The following is a 25,705-nucleotide window of genomic DNA, read 5'->3' on the forward strand; positions in this document are numbered from 1 at the left end:
TGACAGGGTGGGAGAAGTGCTCACCACTGTAGAGCCCAGTCATTATTGCTGTCTGCCCAGTCACTTCTGTGTAACAGGCCTGAGACTCCTGCCAGAGCTGCCCATATTGAGCAAGCAGGTGAACCAGAAACATAAGAAAAATCCAGGGCTTCAGCCCAGGGTGCTGAGTGAAGCTCACAGCAACATAGCAGAGACTGCCACCTGGCCACTGGGAAGTGCTTGGCAGGGGGAGAACACATTGCATTGTGGGGACTAGCGATGAGGCAGGTGTGGAGTTTATGGCAAACTTCTACCCAAAAGTAAAACTTGGATTTGCAGTATAAGATGAACTGACTAAGTTCCAAGAACCAGGGGTGCAAATCAAGTTCCTCTTATCTTTAGTTATTTTGTGCTTAGGCAGGACCATCCCCTTCCATGCCTAATAAAATAGAAATTTCTCCTCTCTGAATTAGAGCCCTTTTTGCAGGCTTTATATACACTCCTTTGCAGAATGCCTCTGCTGGGGAACAGCCTAGTCCCTAAAGCAGGGTCTCCTAAGGATGGTGATGGGGCTATCCCCTGGAGCCCTTGTTCGATCTTCTTTTAGGCCTGCAGGACAACTGCTCCCCCTGGCGTTCAGTGAGAGAATGGACACCCTTGGAAGAAACATCAAACCAATTCCTAGAGCAATTCAGGTGTTTTATTTCTGACAGGCAGGCACAGGGTAGGTGAAATTCCCACTGCCAGAGGTTCAAGAACCGGAATGGGGCATGGGCTTTGAGGGGAGCAGCCACACTTTGGGAGTTGCACTCTTTGTTAGCTGTTCTGCTGTCACATGAGGTTTGGACACACCTTTCTGGATGGGGCGCTGCTCAACTGCAGGAGAGGTGCCTCCTTCTTCTTTGGCTTCCTCTTGGGACACAGCAGAGTTAAGCAGCACCTGGGTGCTACGGTTCCACATGCTCACACCAGGAGCCAACTTCACTGCTTCTGGCACCAACACTGGCTTCCAGAATACCTGGGATGTAGCCTCAAGGACTTGAGGCATTGTTTGGGGCCATCCAGAAGCCTGGCCTTCCTTTTCAGCAAGCCCCAGGCCCTGTGGGGACACACTGGTGCGGCCAGCCCACAGGTTGCCCAGCAGGTCAGCCTCCCTCTCCCAGCCACTGGGCCACTTGGCTCTGGGCCACACACTGGGGCTGGACCTGTGAGCAGCTTCAACAACTGCCGGGTGTGTGCCAAGGAAATGAATCCCAGGGCTTGGGAAAGGTAGCTTCGACCCAAAGGATAGTGATGGTGGGCCTAAGTTTAAAGTGGGTAATTGGAGTCTGGGTTCTGGGCCCACAGCACGGAAAGGAACGTCAGGTTGTAGAGGGAAGAACGCAGCCAGAGATGCAGGGACGTGGGGGCCAGGGGCTTGGAGTCCAACCTGGGCCTGGATCTTTCCCCGCTGGCGCTTACGGTAGGCTTCCAAGGGGTGAACCTTGGAGTCTGGAACCAAGACCTCAGCCAAGGGGCGCACCCAGTGGCGGGGAAGCCGCGCAGGGTCCAAGCGCACCTCGGCTGCCTTGCGATCCACCCTGGACTGAAGCGCGCCACGCCGCGAATCCAAGTACACAGGCTGCTGCGACTGGGAGGACACTGATACACTGAGAGCACTGGTGTCGCCCATGGAGGAGAAGGGTACTAACACGCCTGAGGCATTGGGGGACATTGCCTGGGTCTTGCGCTTCAACTGGTCCCCAGCCGCGTCTGGTTGGGGAATGCAAGAGTAGAAGTCCTCCAGCGACAGGGGGCCCCTGAGGTGCTGTGGGCTCTGGCTCTCCACAGAGGCCCGGGGAAGGGCTACCTGGGGCAGCTCCAGGAAAGGACGAGGACTCTCTGCAAGTTCCACTTCCAATGACGGTTGTACACTCCCATTCAAGAACCCAACCAAGGAAGAGTGGCTTCTTGCCCCACGATCAGGTTCCTCCAGAGTATCCCCGAGCTCTGCCTCCTGAAACAGCTCCGGATTGGGCTGGGGACCCAAGGTGACACTCAGAGAACGCTCCCGAGATTCCGTCAGTTCTTGGGAGGCTCTTCCCGGCCACGATCTTCTTAAAGGGATCCGGTCCAGGTTCTCCAGGTCCTGGGGAAATGCACCGGGATGGTGAGAGGTCAGAAAGGGAGAGAAGAATTAAGGACAGGAGTCCTGAAAGGCCCCTAAGTAGATCAAAGACGCGGCGGGACACTGGGCTAAGAAGGAGGCTTACTTCAACTTGGCAGTTCTCCTCCAGAATCTCCGAGGCAGGTGTGTGCAGCACGGGTACAGAACCCTGAGCCCAAGCATCGGTCGTGCACGCCAGGGGCTCTTCATCCTCGCCCCATGTGGGGTCCTCAGCCACTGCTGATTCTCCCTCGTCCCGAGCCAGGAAGCGCCACTCAATGATCTGCAGCATGGCCTCCCGGGCCTGACTGATGGTAAATGGAATGCACTGCGAAAGTGAGGAAGCATCTCAGTCCCGCAAGGAATGGTGGGTCGGGAGAAATTGAGTCTGGAAGACCAGGATCCAGACCCACCTGCTGGGTCAGGTAGACTTGGAAGGCGGAATCCATGACTCGAGCCAGCAGATCCGCCAGGATGTCCCCTACTACGTCCTCGCCCTCCTCGATAGCGGTTAACGCGATCCACTCGGCCTCATTAAGCCGCCCAGGCACGATCTCCACCTGTGGCACCGTCACGGTGGGCGGTCGCGCCTTCTCAGCCTTGGATCGGGTCATCCCTCGGTCTCGGGCCTGCCTCTCCTGTCTTTCCTGCCTCTGTGGGAATGAAACGGCACTCAGGGCCGGTAACAGAGAAGTGCGACTGAAGGAAGCTTACCGAAATTATTTAGTAGAAAGGGAAGGGGACAATTTACTAAGAGATTATTATGTGGCTAATTGCTTTATAAGTATTTGGCCTAATTAATTTAATTTTCATAAGTCCACTAAGGTTATTTTACAGACAAAGAAACTGAAGCTTGGCAGAAGTTAGCCATAATTTGCTTGGAAGCACAGAGTTTTAGATGAAGCTTACATAAAGCTCTAACCCCACCCCATGGTCCTTGCTAATTGCAGGAGTGCAAAGTGTCCAAAGTCATTGAGAGTTCAAAGAACTTGAGAAGAATAAGAAAGTAAGCATGCTGGAATTACTGGTGCTATTTTGTATCTCTTCTGTGTTGTTAACTACTATTTTTATCCCTATTTTATGTGATTTGCCTAGGATCACACAACTAGAAAATAGTCAGAATTCATGTCAGTTTGTCTAATTTCAGAACCTGATTTTATCCTACCTCTCAAATTAAAAATATTTGAAACACATACAAAAAGGATATATATCTCCAAATACATTAAAAACTCATATAAAAGGGAAAAGCCATGTAAGACACCAAAGATAAAACAACATTTCATAAAAGAGAAACTGTAGATGATTTAATACATATTTGAAAAGATGTCGAATCCTCAAATTTATCAAAAGATGTACATTTAATTTATATTCTCACTTTTAGGTCATCTTAAGAGAAATTATTTTGGGCCTGGCACAGTGGAGCATGCCTGTAATCCCAGTGGCTTGGGAGGCAGAGGCAGGAGGATCGCAAGTTCAAAGCCAACCTCAGCAATTTATGGAGTTATTAAGCAACTCAGTGACACCTGGTCTCTAATAAAATACAAAATAGGGTAGGGATGTGGCTCAGTGGTCTAGTGCCCCTGAGTTCAATCCCTGGTACCAAAAGAGAAAAGAAAAGAAATTATTTTTAAGGCCAGGTGTGGTGATGCATCTCTGGAATCACAGAAACTCAGGAGGCTGATAACTCAGAAGGCTGAGGTAGGAGAATCTCCAGTTTGAGGCCAGCTTCAGTAACTTAGAGAGGTCCTGTCTCAAAAAAAAAAAAAAAAAAAAAGGTAGGGAGGTAGCTCAGGGTCCAATCCCCAGTACTGCAAAAAATTATTTCAACATAAGAATACTCATGCCAGCAAAGTACATAATATGACACCATGCTGATGGGAATATTAAGTGGAAAAATATTTTTGGAAAGCCATGCAGTGGTATGTATCAAGAACATTAAAAATATTTTTAAGACAAGTGTGATGACAGATGCTTGTACTAGTGATTACTCTGAAGGCTAAGGCAGGAGGATCACTTGAGCCCAGTAGTTCAGGCCAGCCTGGACAACATAGCAAGACACCATCTCAAAAAAAGAAGGAGGAGTCTGTCACCATGGCATATATCTATAATCCCAGTGACTGGTGAGGCTGAGGCCGGAGGATAGCAAATTTGAGGCGAGCCTCTCAACAACTTAGTGAGATCTTGTCTTAAAATAAAAAATAAAAAGGGCTGAGAACTGTTCAGTGGTTTAAGCACCTCTAGATTCAATTCCTGGTACAAAAAAGAGAGAAAGAAAGAGAGAGAGAGAGAGAGAGAGAGAGAGAGAGAGAGAGAGAGAAAGAGAAATGTTTTTATTCCTTGGACCCTGACATTTCAATTCTATAAATGCATTCAAAAGGCATATTCTGAAATAAAGATTAAAATATATTTTCTGATATATATTCTCTGTGATGCTGTACACTAGAATACTGAAAAATATCCAAGAAAAAAAGTGATTAATTATGCTGTATCTGTATATAGAAGGTTAGGCAATGATTAAAAAATAATTTTTTAGGAAGAATTCCCAATGGCATAAGAAAATGCTCATGATATAATGTTAAGTAAAAGAAACAAGATACAAAGTTGCTTGTCAATTACATCAGATATATAGACCAATATGTATTAAGGAAAAATAAAACATCAAAACAATTACAGAAGGTATGTTTATTTTCTGTTTTTCTCTATTTTATAAGTTCTCTACAATGAGTTTGTATCCTTTTGTAATTAATGTACTTAAAAAGAAGGCTAGTCCTCAAAACTCACTTTAGAGACATGGTAACTTACTCTCTTGGGAGACTTCTCACTTACCTACAACAGTCTCTCTGAACCTGGTTCCTTCCAAAATTGACTTCCAAAAGCAATCTTCCCAAACTTTTATCTACTGCTCCCCAACCTTCTAAACTCATACTTGATATTCCCTAAAATTCATTCTCCCTCAAATCTGATGTTTCCTAAACCTCACACCGAACCCCAAATCCCTTACATCTCCTATCGCCTTTCCACCAGCAAGAACAGGAAGCACTAGGATAATATTTGGTTCCTTAGACATCTCCCAGTCTTTCATCTGACCCCTGCGATGGTGCCTAGACCTGGCCTGATTTGGGGGGTGGCGGGTGAGAGATAGGATACTTGTGCACAAAGGCTTTTCGGATATATATATTTTTTTTATTATTTTAAAATTCCTTGGCTTTGGAACAATTTGACTTTCAAGTGCAGCCTCATAGTTGTTTAGTCCATTTGTTCCTTCTGAAATTCTCAAAATAGAGCATTTATCCATCAACACCTCCTCCCAGCTGCCTGACCAATTCTGGTTTATCCATTAAAATGGCAAACTCAGTGAAAGAAATTTATTATATGTGTTAGCTGTTTCCAAATTCACTTTTTATTCTCGAGCCCCAAATCATTCATTGACTCTTTCCTGAGGGGTCCTGAGAGGTCCCAGAGTGACAAAGCGCGAGGGGGCAAAGTGCAAATGAGTGCAGATGTAGGCTTTCTGCCCAAGTACGGATGTGGCTTCCTCGGTCATCTTGAACGCCCAGGCCGCGCAGAATGGCTCACTCTTTCTGACACCGACCTTCCTGGCCGACGCACCCCCCCTTGAGCTGAAGAAGCTCACCGAGCCATCATGCGCCATTGCCGCGGGGATCGCTCCAATCCGGGTGTCCCGGCTGACTCCTTGACGCGTCTCTGCTGCGGACGCTGCCGCCGCCTAACGGTCGCCTCGGAGACCACGGAGCACGTTGGGTTGCTCGCCCCGCCCACAGTTTCCCCGGCAACCGCGCCGCGCTCAGCACGTTCCGACCGTTCGCTCCGCCCAATAGCCTGCGTGGGTGCGTCGTCTCTATGGTGGCGGCGGATTCGGAGAGACCGAAGGATCCAGCAGTCAGGCAAGGAGATGTGGGGCTGCGGGTGTAATCTAAGACCCTGACAGGATGCTATTATAGGGAACCAAGTCCAGAGAGGAAGGGCCTGGGGGTCTCATCCCGCCCTTTTGGCTTGGGCACCTGGGGCCACAGGCTCCTGTGTCATCACCATTCCTCCTCTGGGATTCCCCATCGTCCTGTGACTCAGCCCTGGGACTACCCTCTTCTGGTGTAGGAGACCTCCCGCCGTGAGACCCTTCCCTATCATGTTCTCGGGGCACTTCATCACATCACCCAGTCTCAGGGGTCTCCCTCAGTGCCTCATGATTGCTCCTCCCACCCCCGGGAATCTCTACTGTGATCTTTTCCCTTTGCGCCCTGGGATTGGGGTGTTTCTTCCCCCAGGATGTTCCGCCGGGAGCGCTCCGTCCCCCTTCGAGGCTCAGCCGCCGCCCTGTGTAACAACCTCAGTGTGCTGCAGCTGCCCGCACGCAACCTCATGCATTTTGCTGTGGTCCACGGACCAAACGCCCAGCTTCTCAGCGCTGCCCCTGAGGGTGTACCATTGGCCCAGCGCCAGCTTCACGCCAAAGAGGGCGCTGGAGTGAGCCCCCCACTTATCACTCAGGTGAGGCACAGAGTTGGGTAAGGTGTTGGTGGACTCAGACCTACCCCCACCCCCATCCTTTTCAAACCTCAAGAAATAGGCCTTCCCCTAATTCTCTGATTTTCCACTCTTCTGATGCCTCATATCCCCTACTCTGATTTTCTCCTTATTCTGATCCACCTACCTCCAGGTCCACTGGTGTGTCCTCCCCTTCCGAGTACTGCTGGTACTCACCTCACATCGAGGGATACAGGTAAGAAGACTCCCACCAGTCAACTCACCTCCCTTTGACCTTTCTGCACTTTCCTGCAGTCTCTTCCAAACTTTTTACATTTGTAGCCTGCTCTTCCTCTATTTCTCATCTTACATTTTCTCTAGTTCCCAAGTGCCTCCTTGTCATCACCATCAGCCTCTTTACTACCTGTATGACCTTAAGCCTACCCTAGTTATCCTCCTCTGAAAAAATAGGGAGAAAAAATAGTGTCTGTCTCCCAGAATGGTTTTAAGGATTAAATGGACTAAAGTTAACATGGATATGTGAAGAACTCTGTACAAGACTCAGCAAAGATCAGCTGGACCATGGCCTATCCTTGCCCCTCTGTTCCAGATGTATGAGTCTGATGGTTCCATCATGGTCTACTGGCATGCACTGGATTCTGGAGATACCTCTTCAGGTACCTGCAGGACAAAGTGGGGTGGGTAGGCATAAGAAGTGTTTACCAAGGCTGGGGAAGGTGCTATTTCTGATAGTTTTCCCTTTTCACACTCAGTACAGGCTGTGTTTGCTCGAGGAATTGCTGCCAGTGGCCACTTCATCTGTGTGGGTGAGGGGGCCAGGGGTAGGGAGGGTATTAGGGAAATGGAGATAGGGGTGTGGGTTTCAGCCAGGAGAATGTTGAGGGACTGAGGAAATTATGAAGGGTTAGAGAGGAGAGTGGAAGAGAAAGGGATAGAAAGGATGGGGTAGGATGAAGGCAGTGAGTAGAGGAGCCAGGTTGTTGGAATAATGGGTTTGTTACTAAGGTAGAGTATGGAAAGAGTGCTGAGTGTGGTGGTTAAAACCTAGGAGGGTCAAGAAGTCATCCAGGGGGTGCTGGTTCTGGCTGCAGGAACATGGACAGGACGGGTGCTGGTGTTTGACATCCCAGCAAAGGGTCCCAACATTGTACTGAGTGAGGAGCTGGCTGGACACCAGACAGCAGTCACAGATATTGCAACGGAGCCTGCCCAGGGACAGGTAAGTAGACTTCTCTTATCCATCTTGGTGAGCCTAGGAACCTTATCCACCCTGGGAGGCAACAGACCTGAGTTTGAGTCTTGGTTCTACCATGAAGCAGCTGGATGGCTTTGGGAAAATCTGTTCCTTCCTAGACTTCAGCAACTTCAGCTTCAGTGATAAAACTAGAGGTACTTTAGGTAGCATTTTATAGTTCATTAAGCCCTTTGATACTGGTATGGATTGAGGAATTGGAAAAAAATGGTTTCTATGATGCTGTCCAACTCTAATACACACAGCTTCCTTCTGTGGACTTGAGCAAGTCCTACCTATTTAGGCCCACTCCAGAGGCCCCCTCTCCAGGAGCGTATTTCAGCTCCCACTAATCTCTTTTAGCTAAACCCTGAATTGGCCCTGCCCTCAAAGACAACTCTTGTCTCCCCAACTGAATTGCAAACCTCTTGAGAATAGGGTGTGTATTTTCTGATTTGTATTGTCCATGGCACCTTGTCCAAGGCTGTCTGGTGTTGGAGATCAAGAGGCCCAGAGTCAGTCATGATTCATTGTAAGACCTCCAAAAAGTCATGACACTGTCACTTCAGTTTCATCATCCATTCAACAAGGACAATTACTTATTCCCTTCTAATACAGATGCCAGGGTGAAGATGTGGTACTTTTAATCCTATAAGAAAATGCAAGGAAGCAATCTGCTTGAGGAAATCCTGAAGAGGATTTCTAGTGGGTCCACTCTGTGAGGGGTCCACATCTTGCCCTTTCCTTGGAGAGGCAAAGATGCAAATATGGCCTCCCTTCCCCTCCTACCCTGTACTCAGGACCATAGCAGGGAAGAAAGGGAAGAGCTGATCCCACCTTTCCCCTCAGGATAGCGTGGCTGACATGGTGACAGCTGATGATTCAGGCTTGTTGTGTGTCTGGCGATCAGGGTCTGAATTCACATTACTGACCCGCATTCCAGGATTCGGGTAGGTGAGGCAAAAGGGAGCTGTGGCCTTCCTGATGTATTTCAGGGTGGGGAGTGGGAGTGAGTCTGGAGAAACCAAAGTTAAATGTCACCCTTGCAGGATACCGTGCCCCTCCGTGCAGCTATGGCAGGGGATCATAGCAGCAGGCTATGGGAACGGCCAAATACGTCTATATGAGGCCACTACAGGAACTCTACATGTCCAGATCAATGCCCACGCACGGGCCATCTGTGCCCTGGACCTCGCTCCTGAGGTGGGCAAGGTCAGTCTACTCCTACCTGCCTAAACTCTTTCTCCTCTGAGTACCCAGGCTTGATCTGTACTCAGGGACCTCCTTCCCCAGGGTGCCTGAGCAGGTGTTCCAGTCTACAACCATCCTGTCAGGACATTTCTGATTTTCACTTTCTCCATTTTTTTTTTTTTTAATATAGCTACTCTCTGCAGCTGAGGACACCTTTGTACACATCTGGAAGCTAAGAAGAAGCCCAGAGAGTGGCTACATTGAGGTGTGTGTCATGGGAAGGGTGGAATGGCAGCCCAAGCACAGGGTAACAGGCTCTGATCAACCCTCTTTCCCCCAGGTGGAACACTGTCATGGTGAGTGTGTATCTGACATCCAAGTGTGTGGTGCTCGATTCTGTGATCCCTCAGGCAGCTCCTTTGCTGTGACTGGCTATGACCTCGCTGAGATCCTGAGATACAGCAGTGTGTGAGAGAAGAGCAGACTTCCCTTCTCCCTATGGTATTTATAAAGTGTCCCCTCCACCTAGCCCTTGTCTGATCACTCAGTATCACAGTCATACTTTGCAACGGTGACAGAAGCTCCAGGGAGGAGGGAGTGTGAGGGTCCAGACCATGCAGAGTCAACCTGTCCTCAAGTACCAAGTGAAACCAGGTGCAGTTTTAGGCCTGTAATTCCAGTAACTCAGGAGGCTGAGGCAAGAAGTTTGCAAGTTCAAGACCAGTCTCAACTACTTAGCAAGACCCTGTCTCAAAATAAAAAGTAAAAAAGAGCTGGGATTGTGGCTCACTGGTAGAGTGCATCTGGGTTCAGGCCCCAGTACCAAAAACAAGCAAACAAAAAAAAAAAAAAAAGAAAAAGGAAAAAACCATGTGAAAGCTCTGTTAAATAATTTTAATGGTTGATGTAGAAGTGACAGTGGAAGTGCATTCCTCCCAGGGCTCTTCAGTGCCATCCTCAAAGCTGATTAGTGCAGGGAGGTAGGGCAAGGTGTTCCAGTTTTCTCCCAGGAAGGGTTTAGGGGGTCCCAGCCAGGGCTGGGAGTGAACCCCTCAGTACCATGACAACCACACCTAAGAGGGGCTTCTGTTCCCCCTCCCCCGCCTACCCCCAATCCAGTAGAGGAAGAGGAGGCCATGCTGGCCAACTTGCTACACACAGTGCTGTCCTCAGAGCCCAACTGCATGTGGGTCTTTCTTTATTCTGGCCAGGTCCTGTTGCCAGCACCTTTCTCTCACACTGGTGACTGGAGCCAAGTACGGAGTGGGCCTTTGCTGCAGAGGCCTCTAGATCGTGGGGATTGCTGTGGCGGGAGCGGGGCAACCAAGCGAGAAGCCCCAGGGGAATGGTCTGGGGGAACAGCATCCAGGGAAAAGGTTCGGGGTCGCCCCCAGGGAAGGGGGTGTGTCCAAGCTGGGGACACTGATGCAGGTGAGCAGGGGCTATGCAGGGCAGGCTGGTCTGTGAACATTGCTAGCCAGGGTGGGGGTGTCTCCAGCCTTGTGCCCTCCCGCTGGGCCAGGATGTCTGTCACTGCTGCGATGTCATCTATCGGCTCAATAGCTGTGGCACCAGGAAGGGGTTGAGGGGGAGGGGACTTGTCAGAGCGTAGGCCCCAGATCTACCCAACCCTGACCATCACCTGTCACTGTAATAGGAAGAAAGCAAAGCCTGGATCTCAGCCGAGATTGCATTGTCCTGTAGAAGCAGCCCCTCACCTGGGCCCCCTGGGGCCACAGGCTCCGATAAGACTGTAGGATACAGGATGCAGGGTAGTGGGAAGACAGGGTAGCAGAAGTGCATGGATGAACCAAGAAAGAGGAGAAAAATAAAAACAGTACCAGGCAGGTGAGGGGTCAGAGAAGGAGACAGGAATCCACATGCAGAAAGGGAAACAGAAAAGAAGAAATTAGGAAAGAAATCCATGAAGTGAATCTGGTTCTTTGGGGTTTTGTTTTGAACTTTGGTGGAGGTGGTTCTAGGAAGAATTGGAGAGGAGAAAGAAGTACAGCGGGACTGGGTGGAATATGGATCCCCAGAGATCTGCCTTAGCCCAAAGTGTATTTTCTCTCTGTCTCCATGATCTGGGCTTCCTTGAGGCCCCCAGCCCCACTTCCCATCAGGTTCCCCAGGAGGACTTTCCTCTCACTCACCCATTTCATGATATAAGGACCCCTGCTTGGCCAGTGCTTGGGGTGGTTTGCGGGGAGCAGGAGTTTCAATTTTCATGATTTCATCACAGCACTGCTTCCACTGGCCTGCAGGAAGAGCACTGAGTGGAAGAGAGGGCCAGGTTGCCCTCTCTCCGCGACATTCCCTTCCATCCACTCCATCTGGTAAAAATAAGAAACCTCAGGCCCTCCCAAAGGTTCAACCCAGCTGCCTTCTCTCTTACTCATGTCAAAGAATAGCTGCCACAGAGCCTCCTTCCAGCTCTGCAAGGCTTCCCGGCTCTCAGTCTGAAGGGTGTGCGTCACCTCATCATCCCCATACTGGTTGCTGATGCTGAGGGTGAAGGGCCGTCCTGGGGCCTGGTCCAGCTCTCCTGCCCTGACTCGAGTATCCTGCAGGAGAAAGAAGAGAGCTTCTTCTACCTCCACCGTGGCTGTAGAACACAGCAGTGACACCAGGTGGCCTAGAAGGAATGCTTGTGGGATTTTTGCTGAACCCTCATTTGCCTCCTGACCAGAGTGGGAAGGAATGGTAAGAAAGGACTAAGGATGACCTGGTCAGTGCTGAGTCAGGGAAGAAGAGTAAGGTGGAAAGAATCTGAGCAAAGCAGGAAAGGCACCAAGGTGGGCAAGAGTGCTAAGGCCCAGGGTTCCTCAAAACTTTCAGAACGTAGGCAAAGGGTTGGGGATGTAGCTCAATGGTAGAGCACTTTGCCCAGCATGCACAGACTCTGGATTTTATCCCTAACACTGCAAAAACACAAAGGAAAGGCAACCAAAGGGTTAGAGAGCAGCAAGGAGCAATTGGACCTAGGTAGGGAGAGATAAGGAATAAGTGGTAGATACTAATTGGAATCTCAGGTGCGTGAGGGAAAAGAACGAAAGCCCTAAACTGGCAGTGGAACTCTCTCTGAGACTTGATAGGGATGAGGATGGTGAATGGAGAGGACAGCTTTTCCAGTGATGCTATCTGTGGTTGGGGAGAAAATGGTCCCCTTAGCATCCCTGGCTCTGAAGCAGGATATGGTACTATTAGGAGCAAGAAGCCAACCTCCCTTGTTTCTGAGATCTGTGGCCACCCTCCTGGGGCCTGAAGGAGAGGTGCCTGGGCCCAGGCACCTAGTGGCCTCACCACCAGGGACCCATCACCTTGTTGATCACAATAGTAAATAGTGGCTCTTCCCCAGCATATGCGTCTTCAGGTCGCCGGTAACAGAAGAGGTTTGTACCTTTCAGGATACCATGCACTTGTGTCCCGTTCCGTAGCTCCCCTGCTTGCTGCATAAAGGACTTAATGTTTCCTGGGGGAGTCACACCCCCAGCACTCTTCTTCCCAGTCCCCCACTGACAACCAGCCCTCTTTGCCCCACCTCCTGTCTGTTACTCCCTTCATCTTGCCATACCCCCTTCCTTCACCCAAATCTTCATTTGCCAGTAGTCCTTATTCCCAAGTGATCCAGGTCTCTTCTGCTTCCTCCCACTTCTCAGGGCCCTCTCACCTGCACCCTGAGGGTACCACTTGCAGTGGGCTGAGTCATGCAGAGAGGCTGAGCTGCCAGGCGGCAACACACGCTACCATAAAGGGGCAGCCAAGCAGGGTTCTCTTCTGAGGGAGGAGGAAGTGCAGGGTGAGGTGGGAATAAGAAGGGGACTATCCCACAGCCCCTCTTGCCAGTGTCCCCAACACACACACATACCGTGACTGGCAAGGGTGAGATCGTGTGTGCGGAACCCATCTTGCACTGCTGCCAAGGTGAGCGTGGTGTGAGCCAAGAGGTGGTAACGAGGACCCCTGGAGGAGAGAGGAGTGGGCATCAGCTTAGTAAAGCGTGTGCTCAACAGCAGGAGCAGGACTGAGCAGTCCTGCCCTGTTGTTTGGCTACCCAATAGAATCCTAGCTTCCCTCCCTGCCAGGGGTTAGGAATGAACATTCACTGACCTCTTGCTAAGTAGCAGGACCTACTCTTTAGGTATGTTATCCCATTGTATTTGCTTGACAGCCTGTGAGGTTGGTGGCATTCTTCAATCAATAGATAAGACAGCATTAGGCTTAGAATTTGAGAAACTCGCCCATATTATGGCTCCTCGGAGTCATAAATTCTACAAGGTACTTCCAGGTGTGTGTAGGTCGCACCACAAAGCCCAGGCTGCCTTGCTACAACCAAGGAGCTGTTTATCCACATCTAGAAGATGTTTTTGCAGTTGCTAAAAAGTCAAGACCCCAGAACCTAACTCTCCCTACTTCCTATGGCCTTGTGGACTGGTTTAGACCAGAATGCCTCCCAGCTGTGTGGCCTCTGCTTATTCATGTCCATCTGCACATCCTGGTGGCAGTGCAAAGTAGGTCCTGAATTCTTAAGGTTCAAAGATGACCCGTGGGCTGGACACAGCAGCTGAGGGCAGCAGGGGAAAGGGGGTATGGGGCCTTACCCCACAGCTGGGGTGGGGAGCAAGATAGGACTGCTTCCTGAGCCCCCAGCACTGTCCATTGATGCCCGGACACGCCTCCCTGAGGAACGGCCCAGAGAGCTGCTAAGTTTGGTAGCAAGTCTCTTGGGGGCACCAGCCAGGGCCCCTTCTTCTTCCAGACAGGCTCCATACAGCTCCAGCCGAAGTTCAAAGTCTGGCCCTGCCTCAGTGCTACAGAAGGAAGAGGAGGGTGGTCGCATTGTGTTCTGTGGGAGGACAGAACTAGGTGGGGACTAGAGAGCACATACAGGACAGCTCCACAGGGAAGGCCAGGTGCCCATCTCCCACCTCCTCCCCTACGTCAGAGATTAAAGCAGAGTGGAGAAAGGAAGGAGCCATGGGAGTGAGGTACTCACAAGAGTACGTTGTTCTGAAAGGAGATGTCTGTGAGGGTTCTATCCACCAGGATCATCTCTGTGTCCTGAATTTCTTCCCCTAGCTGCAACAGCAGGAACACAGCCCAGCGGTGCAGATCTGGGGATAAAGGGCAAAACTGGTTAAAAAAAAAAGTGCCCCACAGGAGCCTCTAATCTCCTGGACTATCCCCTGAATTTGTCCAGGGTATAAAACTCACCACCCTTGTTCTTGAAATATTCTGTGTCCTTCCACATGAGTGGGATCCGGAGGTCTAGGGGATAGAGAGATAAGAATAGGTGTTGAGATGGGGCAGGTGATCCTATGGCCAGGCGAGGGATGCCAGCATCTGGGGCAGCTGTACTTCTTACCAGAGATGCAGACCCTGCCACGGCAGGGGGAGCGCTCACTGGGTGGCCCGGTGTCAGAAGGCCTGTTGGTAGATCACAATGTCCTGGCCTGGTCTTTAGACACTCTTTCCCCTTTTTCTGATTCCCAAAGGTTTTAGGAGATCCTGGTCCCAGGGGCCTAGTCCCCAGGGCCCAGGCTGATATGGCCAGCTGAGAACTGTGAAGGACAGTTACTTACTGCACCCAGAGTTTTACTTGGTTTGGGAACACTATGGCCATTGCAGCCATATTAACTCATACGTGCAGTGTACAAGCTAAAGGTTCCTCCTCCTCCAAACACCCTCTTAGACCATGTCTCCAGACTCCTGCCATGGATAAATGGGACTGTGAGAAGACTGGTACCTACAGGGATTCTTCTCCATTAGACCCTGGGTAAGAGAAGTTTGCAGGCTTTTCTAACGATAGGGATCCTTTCCAGCATCATCATTTTTTTGAGGGCACTAGATCACTCAAAATCTAATTTGACCAGTGTTTGATGAAAGGTTAAAAACACAAGTAGGAAATATTTGTGTTCCATTCACCAGAGAAACCTCCACCACCCCTCCCCAAGCTTTTATGGCCCTTTATCCCCCTCCCAGATACACTGCTCCTTCCCAAGTTCCTCAATCCCCCACTATAAGGCCTCACACATGCAGCATCCTCCCCTCCCCCATCATCACTGGGATTCAGTGAATGTGTGTTTCTTTCCTAAAGTGATGTCATTTTTTCTACACTTACTTATAATAGCACTAAATATTTAATTTTTTACTTAGGATCTTCATTCAGCTAAATGATGTGACACTGAAGATGATTAGCTGCCAGGGACTTGGATGTACCTCACATTACACTTTGGACTATGTGGTGACTTGGGCAGGGCAGCCTGGATAGCCTCCTCCCAGAAGGCAGGGCACTCTTAGTCCCCTGGCCTATTTGCCCATCCTCTAGCTGTGAGGGGCAGCTGTGGAGTGAGTTAATACCTTCTGTTGGCTTCATGGTGAGCTCATGGCAACCTCCCTTTGTGAGTGCCCTCATGGCTATGATAGGCATGATGCCAGTGAGGGGCTGAGACCATCTCCCCACTCTTCCCAGGTGAAGCAAGCAGGCCACTTTGCCAGAAGCCAATTCTCCAAATGACCAATATACCAAAATGACCAAACCTCAAAAATTATCAACTTGCCAAACATTTTCCCTAACCATGGCATCACCTGAGCCATTTCATTTATATCTGTCAAATCAGCAGCATCTAGTGTCAGTGTAGCTTGTGCCCTTTGAGAATGCACAATCTAATTTATGTAAATGGGTAGGCTTTCATTTAAGTGATTTTATTTTTATTTGCTTTCCCAATTCCTGCCTCTAGTGGTGAAGCCCAGGTACAACAAATTATTGTCAATTTGTGGTAAACTGGCCATTCAACAAATTGGCTACTTAGTGAGCTGACTTTAAGAAAATTAGTTTTCCAGAAGCCAGCTAGTCAGACTTATCAGATCACAGGCAGGGCTTAGCACATTAGTGCTTTTGCATTGCTTGCCCAATTCCTCAGATTGTCAACTTCCACCAGACACATCAGCTTTCTGATTCTAGCCCTACTACTCTGGGCAATACATGGCAGTGGTAAAATCCCAAGGTGTGTTCTTGGCCCCTGTCAGGCCTTCATGAGGAGGTCATCTGCAGAGCTGTCCATACTACATACGTGCACAGGCTGAAAAACCACCACCCATATAGCCACCTGCTCCCAGAGAGGCCTCAGCTCCCCCTTGCTCACCGCCTGCCAGTCTTCCCCAGCACCTGGGCCTCCTTGCGCCGCTGCAGTTCTCCCATGTAGCTGAGGATGCGGCTGTTACACACCAGCAGGCTCTTGGTGGCCTCCAGAGCCTGCTCTCTCTGGGAGCAGGCTGCCAGTAGCTTGCAGGCCCCTTCCCTCATCCGGATCTCATGGTCTAGCTTCCTCTGCAACTCTGTGTCCTAGTCAGGGTCAGGGGAAAGGTGAAAAGGAAATGTCAGGGAACAGGCTGAAACATCCCCTTGTCCCCAAGAGAGGTGTGGCCCAGGAAAAACTATCAAGAAACTAATTTTTTAAAGAATATAAGAGCAAGCAATGGATCTTAGCCTCAGGTGCCCAAGAAGAACTAGAAAAGCTTTGTAAAAATACAGATGATTGGGGTGCAGTGGCATACACATAATCCTAACAACTTGGGAAGCTGAGGAGAATGATCTCAAGTTTGAGGCTTCTGTGGGCAACTTAGCAAGACCCTGTCTCAAAATAAAAACAAAAAGAGTTGGGGATATAACTCAGTAGTAGAGTGCCCCTGGGTCCAATCCCCATACCACAAAAACAAAACAACAGATGTTCTCATGCTTTGATGGGTGGGAGTATAGATCCCTTCTGCCTCTTTTGAATGCAGTTTGGAAAAATCTATGAAATCTACCAACCCATGCATCTTTTGATCTAACCAACATCTATTCCTTTACCCTACAGATATAGTTACACATACTAGGCAAGCCATATGTACAAAAATATTCATTTAGTATTTATTTATTTAATTGGTTGATTGTGGCACTTTACCCCAAGCTACATCCCCAATCCCCCTGCTTTTTTTTTTTTTTTTTTTAAACAGAGTCTTGCTAAGTTGCTGAGGCTGGCTTCAAACTTGTAATACTCCTACCTCAGTCTCCTGAATCATGGGATTGTCAGTGTGAGCTATCATGCCAGCTTCAGCATTGTTTCAAATGTTAAAATTGGAGGCCCTTCAATACAGCATTGGTTTGATAAATTATGGCACATCTATACCATGTGATATTGCAGACATTAAAGAGTAAGTAGACAGTACAGATACAAAATAATCTCCAGAAAATATATTGTGAGAAGAGAAACCAGGACAATATTATACTACCATTTGTGCATGGTATATATACCTATTTATATATACATTGAATGCATATTTATACATAAAATATTAGCCAGGAATGGAAAGAGACATGCATCATTAGGGAAGAAGCATTCCACCCATGCTGCAGAGAACCCCATATACATGTCAAATTAGAGCACGCAACACCATCTGGCCCTGAGCTTGGGAGGTAAGGTCAGCAGCTAAGAATGGGAATGGGGGTATGAGTGTTCCAGGAGTGAGGGGCTGTGCCTAAGGGCCAGAGGGGAGGTGCTGGGAGAGGAACCAGGATTTCCAGGAACATTCCCTCCAAAAGTAGTGCTTCTGGTACTTAATAGGCACTAGACAATTTATTCAGCCTCTCTAAACCATGGTAAAATGAGGATTAAAATAATTCCTACATCCTAGGGTTGTGAGGATTCAGTGGGAAAGGACATAAAGCACTTAGCACAATGCCCAGCACACAGTACATGTAGATGGCAAGGATGCTTGTTTTAACAGTGATGCTACTTTGGCAGCAGTGGTATTCACCCAATGAATACTGGGGCATCCCTGTGCTGTCCAAGGCTCAACACATAAAACCCAGTTGAGAGATGAGAGATTCAGACATTAATTGCTGTTCCATAAATGCCACGTCATAACATAACACAAGGAAACAGACTTCATTTGCTTCTGGATTAAGGTAATCAGAAAGGCTCCAGAGAGGAGATAGAAGACCAACCCAGTCATAGTACGTAAGGTTTCAATACACAAGTGGAGGCACCCGGTTGGAAAAGGGGGATGGATGTGCCTTCCCCAAACCTGTCTTCTCCCTCACATCAGCTCTCTTCCGCACCTTGTGCCCTTGCTTCTGGTTCCAGTCTTCAAGCATCCAAGACCCAAATCCCCCTAAATTCCTTCTTGCAAATGCCTTGTCCACTCTGCCTGCAAATTCCTCCTTTATCTATTTTCTGAACCACTGTACTAGGCCAGACTTTCATCACTTCACCCCAGCACCATCTATTTGTTTCCTTTCCAAAATAGACTGACCCAGTCCCAAAGCCCCCTCCACCAGGAAGCCCTCCCAGACTACATAGCACTTCCCAGCCTAGCTGTATCTGTCTTCACCAGGGTCCTATCTCTGCTAAGTGTCACTGCTTGCCATACCCTACCCCACTCCACCCAGCTTCAGTCACAAATTCCCCAAATGGGTAAAAGCAGAGGGAGAGGGGGACGCAGTGATGTTGTCCAGCCCTCTCCTGGCTAGTCTCCTCGTTATCCGGGTCCCGGCACTCACGGATCCTTCCCTAGCCCTGTCCATTGCATGTGCAGCGTGGGCCGCGGGGTCAGGGAGCAGCAGCAGCTCTGGGAGCCCGCAGGGCCGAGGGATGCAAGGAATCCGTGGGGCCCGGGCGCCGGCGCAGCTGAGCTCCTGCCTGCTGCGCTTGGGGCGCCGGTGACATCAGCTCCCAATTGCCGCGAGAGCCGCTGTGGGGCGCCAGTCACAGGCCATCCCTCCAGGAACCTGGCGGGTCTAGGTCTGGGCATTGCAACCTCGGACACCCTGCTGCAAAGGAACCTCAAGGTTACCCTTATTGCTCCAGAAAGGCCTCTAGGCCCTTTGGGAGGCCCCTCCCAGGGTTGTATAGCCATTTCCTGGGGGAAGTGTAGCGGGTGGTATATAAAGTGGGGAAACTGGGTCCTAGAGAGTCCCCTAGGCCCTGCATGGATAAACAGGGCTGGGGACCTAGACATCTCCCCTATATGTCCAACCACCCTCCAGCCCCAAATCACTCTCCCAGGGCTGCAGCCAAGAGTGCCTTTGAAAACTGGCTTCCAGGTTTTTTGGGTAGAGCATCCTTGTACTGTGCCCCCATTTCCCCATGCCAGGTTTTTGGGTAGAACATCCTTGTACTGTGCTCCATCCCCACCCACACACACTCTGTCCCCAAGTAGGCAGTATTTTCCCCACACTCTCCTGGGAAAGAGCCCAGAGTTGAGTGTCAGTATGGACCTGGGTCAGATCCCAGGGGGCTGAAGAAGGATGAGTCACCGGCAGAAGCCCCAGTACACATTAGACCTTCTGTGAACATCCCTTCCCACCCCTCCTGCTGTCTTCTGCCCCTGACTTCCTGCTCTGCTTCTCACCACCTTTTGTTCCCTTCAAAATCCCCACCAGGGCCTCCAGTTCAAATACTGATTGAGGGACTTGACAAGCTGTGAGCATTTAATATCTGGAATCTCCATTATTATTTTTTATTATTTATTTGCTGTACCAGGGATTGAACTCAGGAGCAATCTACCACTGAGCTACCCCTACAACCCCTTTTATTTTTAATTTTTATTTTGGGGGGCACCAGGGATTGAACTCAGAGGCACTTGACCCCTGAGACATATCCCCAACCCTATTTTGTATTTTATTTAGAGACAGGTTCTCACTGAGTTGCTTAGCACCTGGCTTTTCTTGAGGCTGGCTTTGAACTCATGATCCTCCTGCCTCAGCTTTCCATGTCACTAGGATTATAGGAATGGGTCTCTGTTCATAGACTAGAGGGGGTGTTCCACCTCCTCCACAATTATTTGAGGATCAAATGGGAAAGTCTAACTGCTAGCTCAGCCTAGAATATATTTAAAAATAAGCTTTCTCTCATGCTCACCTCTCCTTTACTTGCATTTTAAGCCACCTCCTCCAGAAAGCCTTCTTGGACTTAGTCTTCCAGGACTATCTTTCTTGCCATTCCCTGAAATATCAATGGGTGTTGTTTCTGTCTTTCGGGAACCCACTTAACTTGGTGGAGAAAGAAAATAGCAAGCTCAGTTTATGGCTCAAGGAGAGTTGACCAAAGTGAAAATTAAGCCCTTCCTATGTCCCATCCCCCAAAGAGAAAAATGACATGGTTGTGGGAAGGGGTGCACGACAACTCTGTTCAATAAAACTTGTGATGCTGGAAATGTTCAATAGCCATCTAGCACTTGAAATGTGGCTAGAACAACTGAGAAACTAAACATTTTATTTTATTTTAATTAACTAAAATTAAGATCGAAATATCCATCTATATGTTGTAGCATGAACAATGCAGAGGACTAAGAATAGCAAAAAGCTTTTATTTTTTATTAGAACTGGATATTGTACTCAGGGGGCTCTACCACCAAGCCCTTTTTATTTTTATTTAATTTTTTAAATTTTTATTTTTGGTACTAGGGAATGATCCAGGGGCACTTTACCACAGAGCTACATCCCCAGTCTTTTTTATTTTGATTTTGAGAAAGGGTCTCACTCAGTTGCAGAGGCTGGTCTCAAACTTGTGATCCTCCTGCATCAGCCTCCCTGGTTGCTGAGATTTCAGGTGTGTGTTACTACACCCAGCTGACAAAAAGATTTTATCTCACTTGCCAACACAGGACCAATTAGGTAATGTTAGAATCCCAAAGGGTTCCTTTGGCACCTTTCCTCAAAACAAAGAAAGGTGACTCTCTCCAGGCAAACAAATTAAAGTGTCTCCTCCTGATCAGCTGAACCCAGACCAGGAATTCTGCCTCTGGCTGGCACGTGTGAAAGACACAGTCTGCACAATTTATGCCAAGTCTGTACTAAGGAAGATTCTGAAGTCACGACTGGAATCATTAGTAAAGAGTGCCATGATTGACTAGAAATGTCCAGGGAGTATGGATGCAGGCTGACTAGCAGCATATATGCAATAAGTTGACATTCTTGATGGAGACTCTACACTCCTGCCTCTAATCTTCCTCAACAGCAACTCCCTGCCTGGTCCAGGCAGTCACCTCCACAACTTTCTCCACCTGCCCTATCTCAGAGAAAGGCCATCATACCCAGTTGCTTAGCCACACACCTGGGAATCATTCTTGGCATTCTGTCTTACTCCTCTTATACAATCATCAGCAAGCCCTGTTAGATCTACCACCTCCTTCCTCCTTTTTCTACCACGAGCACATTAATCTATACCAACAGGCTCATCCCCCTCTGACAGCAATGTGAACATCCACTTGGTAGTCTTTTGCCACCTCTCTTTTCAACCCTCCTCACCAGACCTCCCCCCACCCACCACCACCCAGTTTATTATCTACAACAGCGATTCACAGCAGATGAGGCTGGCTATGGTGGTGCATGCCTGCAATTAATCCCAGCAACTGAGGTTAGGGGTAGGCTGAGGCAGGAGTATCCCAAGTTCGAAGCCAGTTTGGGCAACTTAGCAAGACCCTGTCTCAAAATAAAAAAATAAAAGAGTTTAGTGGTAGAGCACTCCTGGGTTCACTTCTGGGGGGTGGTGAGATGAGTCGTTCCTCTGCTTTAAATCCTTCCATAGACCAACATCATACCTAGAGTACAATCTAAGTGCCTTGACATAGCCTCAAGTCTTGAATGATCTAGCTCTTTCCCATTAGCTTCACTTCAAGTACTATATTCCAGCCACACTGAATTGCTTTCTTTCCTACAAACTTATTACCCTCATCCTTGTCTAAGAGCCTTTGCCCTTGCTATACCCTCTGGAAAAACCTTCCTCCAATATTCACCTCTTCAAATCCTCCCACACCTCCACACTTAATGCTACCTCCCCCATCTGATTTTGATTGCGCTCCCTTGTCTTCAGCATATTGTCACTATGATATTATCTGTGTGTTTGCATGGTTATTATCTGTTCTTCCACTAGAATGGACCTTTCCTGTCTTGTTTGTCCTTGGTCTAGAAAGGAGCTTGACATACTGTATATGTTTAAGAATGAATAAATAGGGCTGGGGTTGTGGCTCAGTGGTAGAGCACTCGCCTAGCATATGCGGGGCCCTGGGTTCGATCCTCAGCACCACATAAAAATAAAATAAAGATATTGGTCCATCTAAAACTAAAAAATAAAATATTAAAAAAAGAATGAATAAATAACTCCCTACCATCTCCAGGGCCAGCAGAATCTTTATCCTGGCCCAATATCTCTATTTTCTTCTCAACTGAGCTACATCTTTTCTGCAAACCGCTCTCAGTTGAACTCTCCCCATTCCATACATGAAAGGAGGCCTTGCCCCCCATAACAGCCACCTACACCAATCCACAGAGCTTCCAAAAATAGGTGTGAAGACCCCCACTGTCAACAGGATGTTCTGTCAGCAGAAGTGGATCTGGGCCCACACACTGCACCCAACAAAGGGCAAAAAGAATCACCTGTCCCTCTCCCCACTTAAAAAGCAGGCCATGCCCTCCCCCACTCAGCCCCAGCAGGAATGAGCAAGACCCCAGAGGGTCTGGGATGCAAGCAGAGGAAATATGTTCTTCAGGAGTAGGGGCATTACCTCCAGGCTGAGTGCCATCTGCCGAATGTAGAGCATATTCAGGTCCTCCAGGATGTGCAATCTGTCCTGCATCTCTGTGCCCCCCTGAGCCTTTCCCTTGTCAGCCCCTCGGTGGGGGGTGGGGCAGGTAGGCACCAGTCCCACAGTCCTCCCACTGCTCCCTGGTCTTGAGAAAGGTGGCCAGCTCTTGGACAGAGGGCAGAAGCTTCCCCTGTCCTTCTGCACTGTTAGACCCCTCTGGCTGCAGTGATAAATTTTCCTCACCTACTCCTGTTTCAAAACCCTGGTGGGAGCCAGGAAGGGGAGGAAAGGAAAGTGAGGTGAGGATTAGCAGGGTCCTGGGAGTGGAAGCCAGCTGCAGAGTGGGCTCTGGGCACAGAGTGTCCAGTCTTGCTTTGGTGGCAGCTGTTCTCCCAGCTGTGGAAGAAAAAGGCCCTTTCATTCCCATTATGGCCCCTCCCCAGCCCCCGCCCACATCCCTGGCCTGGTGGACAGAGAATCTATGTGTGGAGAGGGCAATGAGGGGCAGGCACAGCTGGAAGCGGGGGTAGGGAGGGGACGCCTCCTGCAGGTTCCACAGAGTCCTGGGGTTTGTCAGGAGGTTGGAGCTCTCACAGAGGGCTTCTGACTTAGTTTGACAAAGTTAGGAGAAACAGCAAGCAAAGTGGGTACTTGAGGGGAGATGAACCGAGGGACAAAGCGGTGAGTCGGTAATGCGGCCCAGATCCCATGGCCACCCTTTCCAACTCGGGCCCCCATCCAGCCCGCCCCACCCTGGGCTCACAATTACCTCGCTTTTCCAGCAGAAGGGAGGAAAGAAAGGGAGAAAAGCAGGGGTGTGCCTGTCTGCTGCTGCCCCTGCTCCCCTCTGCGGGCCCCTTCCCTTCCAGACAGGAAACCAGCCCCGAGTCCCAGCCAGCTGCAGTGCTGTCCCCCCACCCCCCCCACCCCTGGCCCACGGAGTCACACTCTCCTGGGCGGCCAGCCTGGCCCTGTGGCTCCGCCCCGGCTGCTCGGCGCTGGCCCCTGAAGGCCGGGCGAACCCAGGGGCGGCCGGCTCACAGGCCCCTCCTTCTGGTCCCCGGCCTCGCCCCTTACTCCCCCACGCCGGCTCCACGCGGGTTCCTTAGGCAGAGTTGCTGCGGGGGCGGAGGGGGGGGCGACAAAAGCCCTCTCCCCCATTCCACTAGCTTCTGACTCCGAGAAGGCCTGGGACACCGGGACACCGGTGTGAAAGGGCCTTTGTTCTGGGCAGCCTGGAGGGAAAGGGCAGAAGCCAGGCCTGGAATCCCAGTCGGGAGGGAGAGGGGGCCCGGAGGAAGGCCCACCTCACTTAACCCTTTCCAGGCCCGGGAGGGAAAGACAGCTTGGAATTGGGCTCTCCTTGGACGAGTGAGGCTGACCTTGAGGACAAAAGTGTCTTGGAGTTGGCTGCGCGCCCTCTCAGTCCTGGCTCAGCCTTACTCCTCCAGCCCCTCCCCAGGTTCTTTGGGGGAATTGCAAGTGGCACGCAGAAGCCCGCAATGTTTAGACCAGTGGCCCTGGGGTAGGTAGACACTCTCAACCTACAGGCAGATCTACTCTTAGGCCCCAGGAAAGAAGGCGGAAAGTTGGGTGTGGCAAATAATCCCAAAGAGTTAAAAAAGACACCTCCCCGCAAGCTCTCTGGCAGGGCCACATAGGAGCCGTTTGGGGAGGACTCCAGCTAAGTGGCAGACCTGGACTGATGACAGAGGCTGGCCCAGAGGTTTGAGACGGGGTTTGGGATAGGGCTGGCGATCGGGGGAACACCGACAGCCAAAAGACCGAGAGTTTAGGGTCCACCTGGCTGCCCACCGCCCTTGGCCCAGAGATGCCAGGCACATCTTGGGAATCGAGCCTGGGGTCCTTCTAATTGAGGTCAATCGAAGTTTTTCCAGGCAAAGGCAAATCGTCCCAAACCAGGCCAAGGAATGAGTAGGGCAGTATGGATCCGACCGACCACAACGCAGATGGTCCGCATCTTACTTTGTAAGTCAGCAGTTCCCGCCAGCTTGGACCCGGACCGCGGCGTCTCCGCCCCTCCGCATGCACGGGCGAGGGCGGGAGGCAGAGGCGCCCAGGGCTGCGTGCTGGTGCCCGGGAAGGGCAAGGAAGGGACTCTGTCTCTCACCTCGGGCTGGTCGCTGAAGAGGCTAAGTCGGAAGCGGCCGCGTTTGAACTCCATCTCCAGGGCGGAGCCCCTGGCCACTGTGACCCGGCTCCGGTGATTTCGGGTAAACATGCTGGTAGCTCCGCGCCTTTGCCTGCCCAGTGTGCTCCCTGCGCTCTCCCGCTCTCGTCTGCTTCTGTCCCTCGACGCCCGCGCGCCCGTCAGACCGGGAATCTCCAGCTGCCTGGTTCCCAAACCCCGCCCCGGAGACGACACCTGGGCCGGGCTGGGCGCGGCACCCTACTCTCCCACCCCCGCCAAAGGCTTGGCCCGTCGGGCCAGTACGGGTGCCAGGCGAGCCTGGCCAGACAGTCCCACAAACAAGGACACCCTACACTTCACGAGCACCGCGTGGGCGAATCCTCCCTTCCGGCCCGGGTCTCAGGCGCCTCACCTGGGAATGGGAGGATCCAAAGAAGCCCCGCCCCCATCCGCTCCACCTGTCAAGCCCGAACCTTTAAGCGCGGAAAATCCCGTGGTCACATGGTTCCTCTTGTTGAACACTCCGTGTGCACACTGCACACTCCGTTGAAGCCGGGGTGGGGTCCGCCCAATCTCACCCCAAGCAGCCATTTCAGCTTTCTACAGTCCCAAATATCCCTTGTCTTCCTCAACCCTTAGGCTCCCCTCCCCAGCTATCCGTCCATTCCCAGGGGCCACCATTCACAAAGGGGTGCTTATATATGCCTTCTTCACTAACTAGCCAGGGATACTTGGCCCAATCACTGAACTTTCTGAAGTTAAGTTTTTCTCGTCTATTCAATGGGGATATGTAATTATCCCTACTCTGGCAAGTTGCTGTGAGGATTATATATGAGAACGAGTGTAAAATGCCCAGCATAATGCCTGGCACAAGGCAAGTAACCCAGAAGTAGAGCTATGAAGACGAAGGAACAAGTGCAACACCTTTATG

The 25,705-nt window shown here is 50.2% G+C and overlaps 3 protein-coding genes across 9 annotated transcripts; 1 reads left to right on the plus strand and 2 right to left on the minus strand.

Moving 5' to 3' along the window:
* Positions 1-730: 730 nt before the first annotated feature.
* Positions 731-5,777, minus strand: C14H2orf81 (chromosome 14 C2orf81 homolog). The gene is made up of 4 exons (XM_076833520.1): positions 5,760-5,777; positions 2,539-2,772; positions 2,232-2,453; positions 731-2,107 (listed from the first exon to the last, which is right to left on the minus strand). The coding sequence occupies exons 1-4, from the start codon at positions 5,775-5,777 to the stop codon at positions 731-733; spliced, it is 1,851 nt and encodes a 616-aa protein (XP_076689635.1).
* Positions 5,778-5,961: 184 nt separating this feature from the next.
* Positions 5,962-9,740, plus strand: Wdr54 (WD repeat domain 54). The gene is made up of 10 exons (XM_076832688.1): positions 5,962-6,030; positions 6,412-6,634; positions 6,804-6,866; positions 7,221-7,287; positions 7,384-7,437; positions 7,723-7,850; positions 8,712-8,812; positions 8,912-9,074; positions 9,244-9,318; positions 9,394-9,740. Exons 1-10 carry the CDS (start codon positions 5,987-5,989, stop codon positions 9,523-9,525), a joined length of 1,050 nt encoding a protein of 349 aa, XP_076688803.1. The 5' UTR covers positions 5,962-5,986; the 3' UTR covers positions 9,526-9,740.
* Positions 6,066-24,981, minus strand: Rtkn (rhotekin). Of its 7 annotated transcripts, none has more exons than XM_076832683.1 (13): positions 23,392-23,479; positions 22,602-22,884; positions 16,199-16,398; positions 14,419-14,480; positions 14,268-14,321; positions 14,050-14,167; positions 13,655-13,864; positions 12,922-13,016; positions 12,724-12,830; positions 12,374-12,502; positions 11,449-11,617; positions 11,207-11,311; positions 9,933-10,616 (listed from the first exon to the last, which is right to left on the minus strand). In XM_076832683.1, the coding sequence occupies exons 2-13, from the start codon at positions 22,671-22,673 to the stop codon at positions 10,288-10,290; spliced, it is 1,650 nt and encodes a 549-aa protein (XP_076688798.1). In that variant the 5' UTR covers positions 22,674-22,884; positions 23,392-23,479; the 3' UTR covers positions 9,933-10,287. The 7 variants fall into 7 exon arrangements, with proteins under 7 accessions (XP_076688802.1, XP_076688798.1, XP_076688797.1 ...); XM_076832682.2 differs by having other exon boundaries at positions 22,602-23,018; positions 23,392-23,415; XM_076832687.1 differs by lacking the exons at positions 9,933-10,616; positions 22,602-22,884; positions 23,392-23,479 and adding exons at positions 6,066-7,291; positions 24,754-24,981.
* Between the last annotated feature and the right edge of the window lie 724 nt (positions 24,982-25,705).

This window comes from Callospermophilus lateralis, chromosome 14 (genome assembly GCF_048772815.1).
Source record: "Callospermophilus lateralis isolate mCalLat2 chromosome 14, mCalLat2.hap1, whole genome shotgun sequence".
NCBI lineage: Eukaryota > Metazoa > Chordata > Mammalia > Rodentia > Sciuridae > Callospermophilus > Callospermophilus lateralis.

Excerpts from the sequence above, each read along its gene's own strand:
- C14H2orf81 (XM_076833520.1), bottom strand. Across the intron at positions 2,454-2,538 it reads AAGTCTACCTGACCCAGCAG|TGCATTCCATTTACCATCAG; the intron begins GTGGGTCTGGAT and ends TCACTTTCGCAG. Across the intron at positions 2,108-2,231 it reads AGGAGAACTGCCAAGTTGAA|GACCTGGAGAACCTGGACCG; the intron begins GTAAGCCTCCTT and ends GCATTTCCCCAG.
- Wdr54 (XM_076832688.1), top strand. The coding sequence starts at position 5,987 with ATGGTGGCGGCGGATTCGGAGAGACCGAAGGATCCAGCAGTCAG. Across the intron at positions 6,635-6,803 it reads GCCCCCCACTTATCACTCAG|GTCCACTGGTGTGTCCTCCC; the intron begins GTGAGGCACAGA and ends ACCTACCTCCAG. Across the intron at positions 7,438-7,722 it reads TGGCCACTTCATCTGTGTGG|GAACATGGACAGGACGGGTG; the intron begins GTGAGGGGGCCA and ends TTCTGGCTGCAG.
- Rtkn (XM_076832681.1), bottom strand. The coding sequence starts at position 24,864 with ATGTTTACCCGAAATCACCGGAGCCGGGTCACAGTGGCCAGGGGCTCC. Across the intron at positions 14,481-16,198 it reads CTGGGGAAGACTGGCAGGCG|GCCTTCTGACACCGGGCCAC; the intron begins GTGAGCAAGGGG and ends ATCTACCAACAG. Across the intron at positions 13,017-13,654 it reads CTCCCCACCCCAGCTGTGGG|GGGTCCTCGTTACCACCTCT; the intron begins GTAAGGCCCCAT and ends TCTCTCCTCCAG.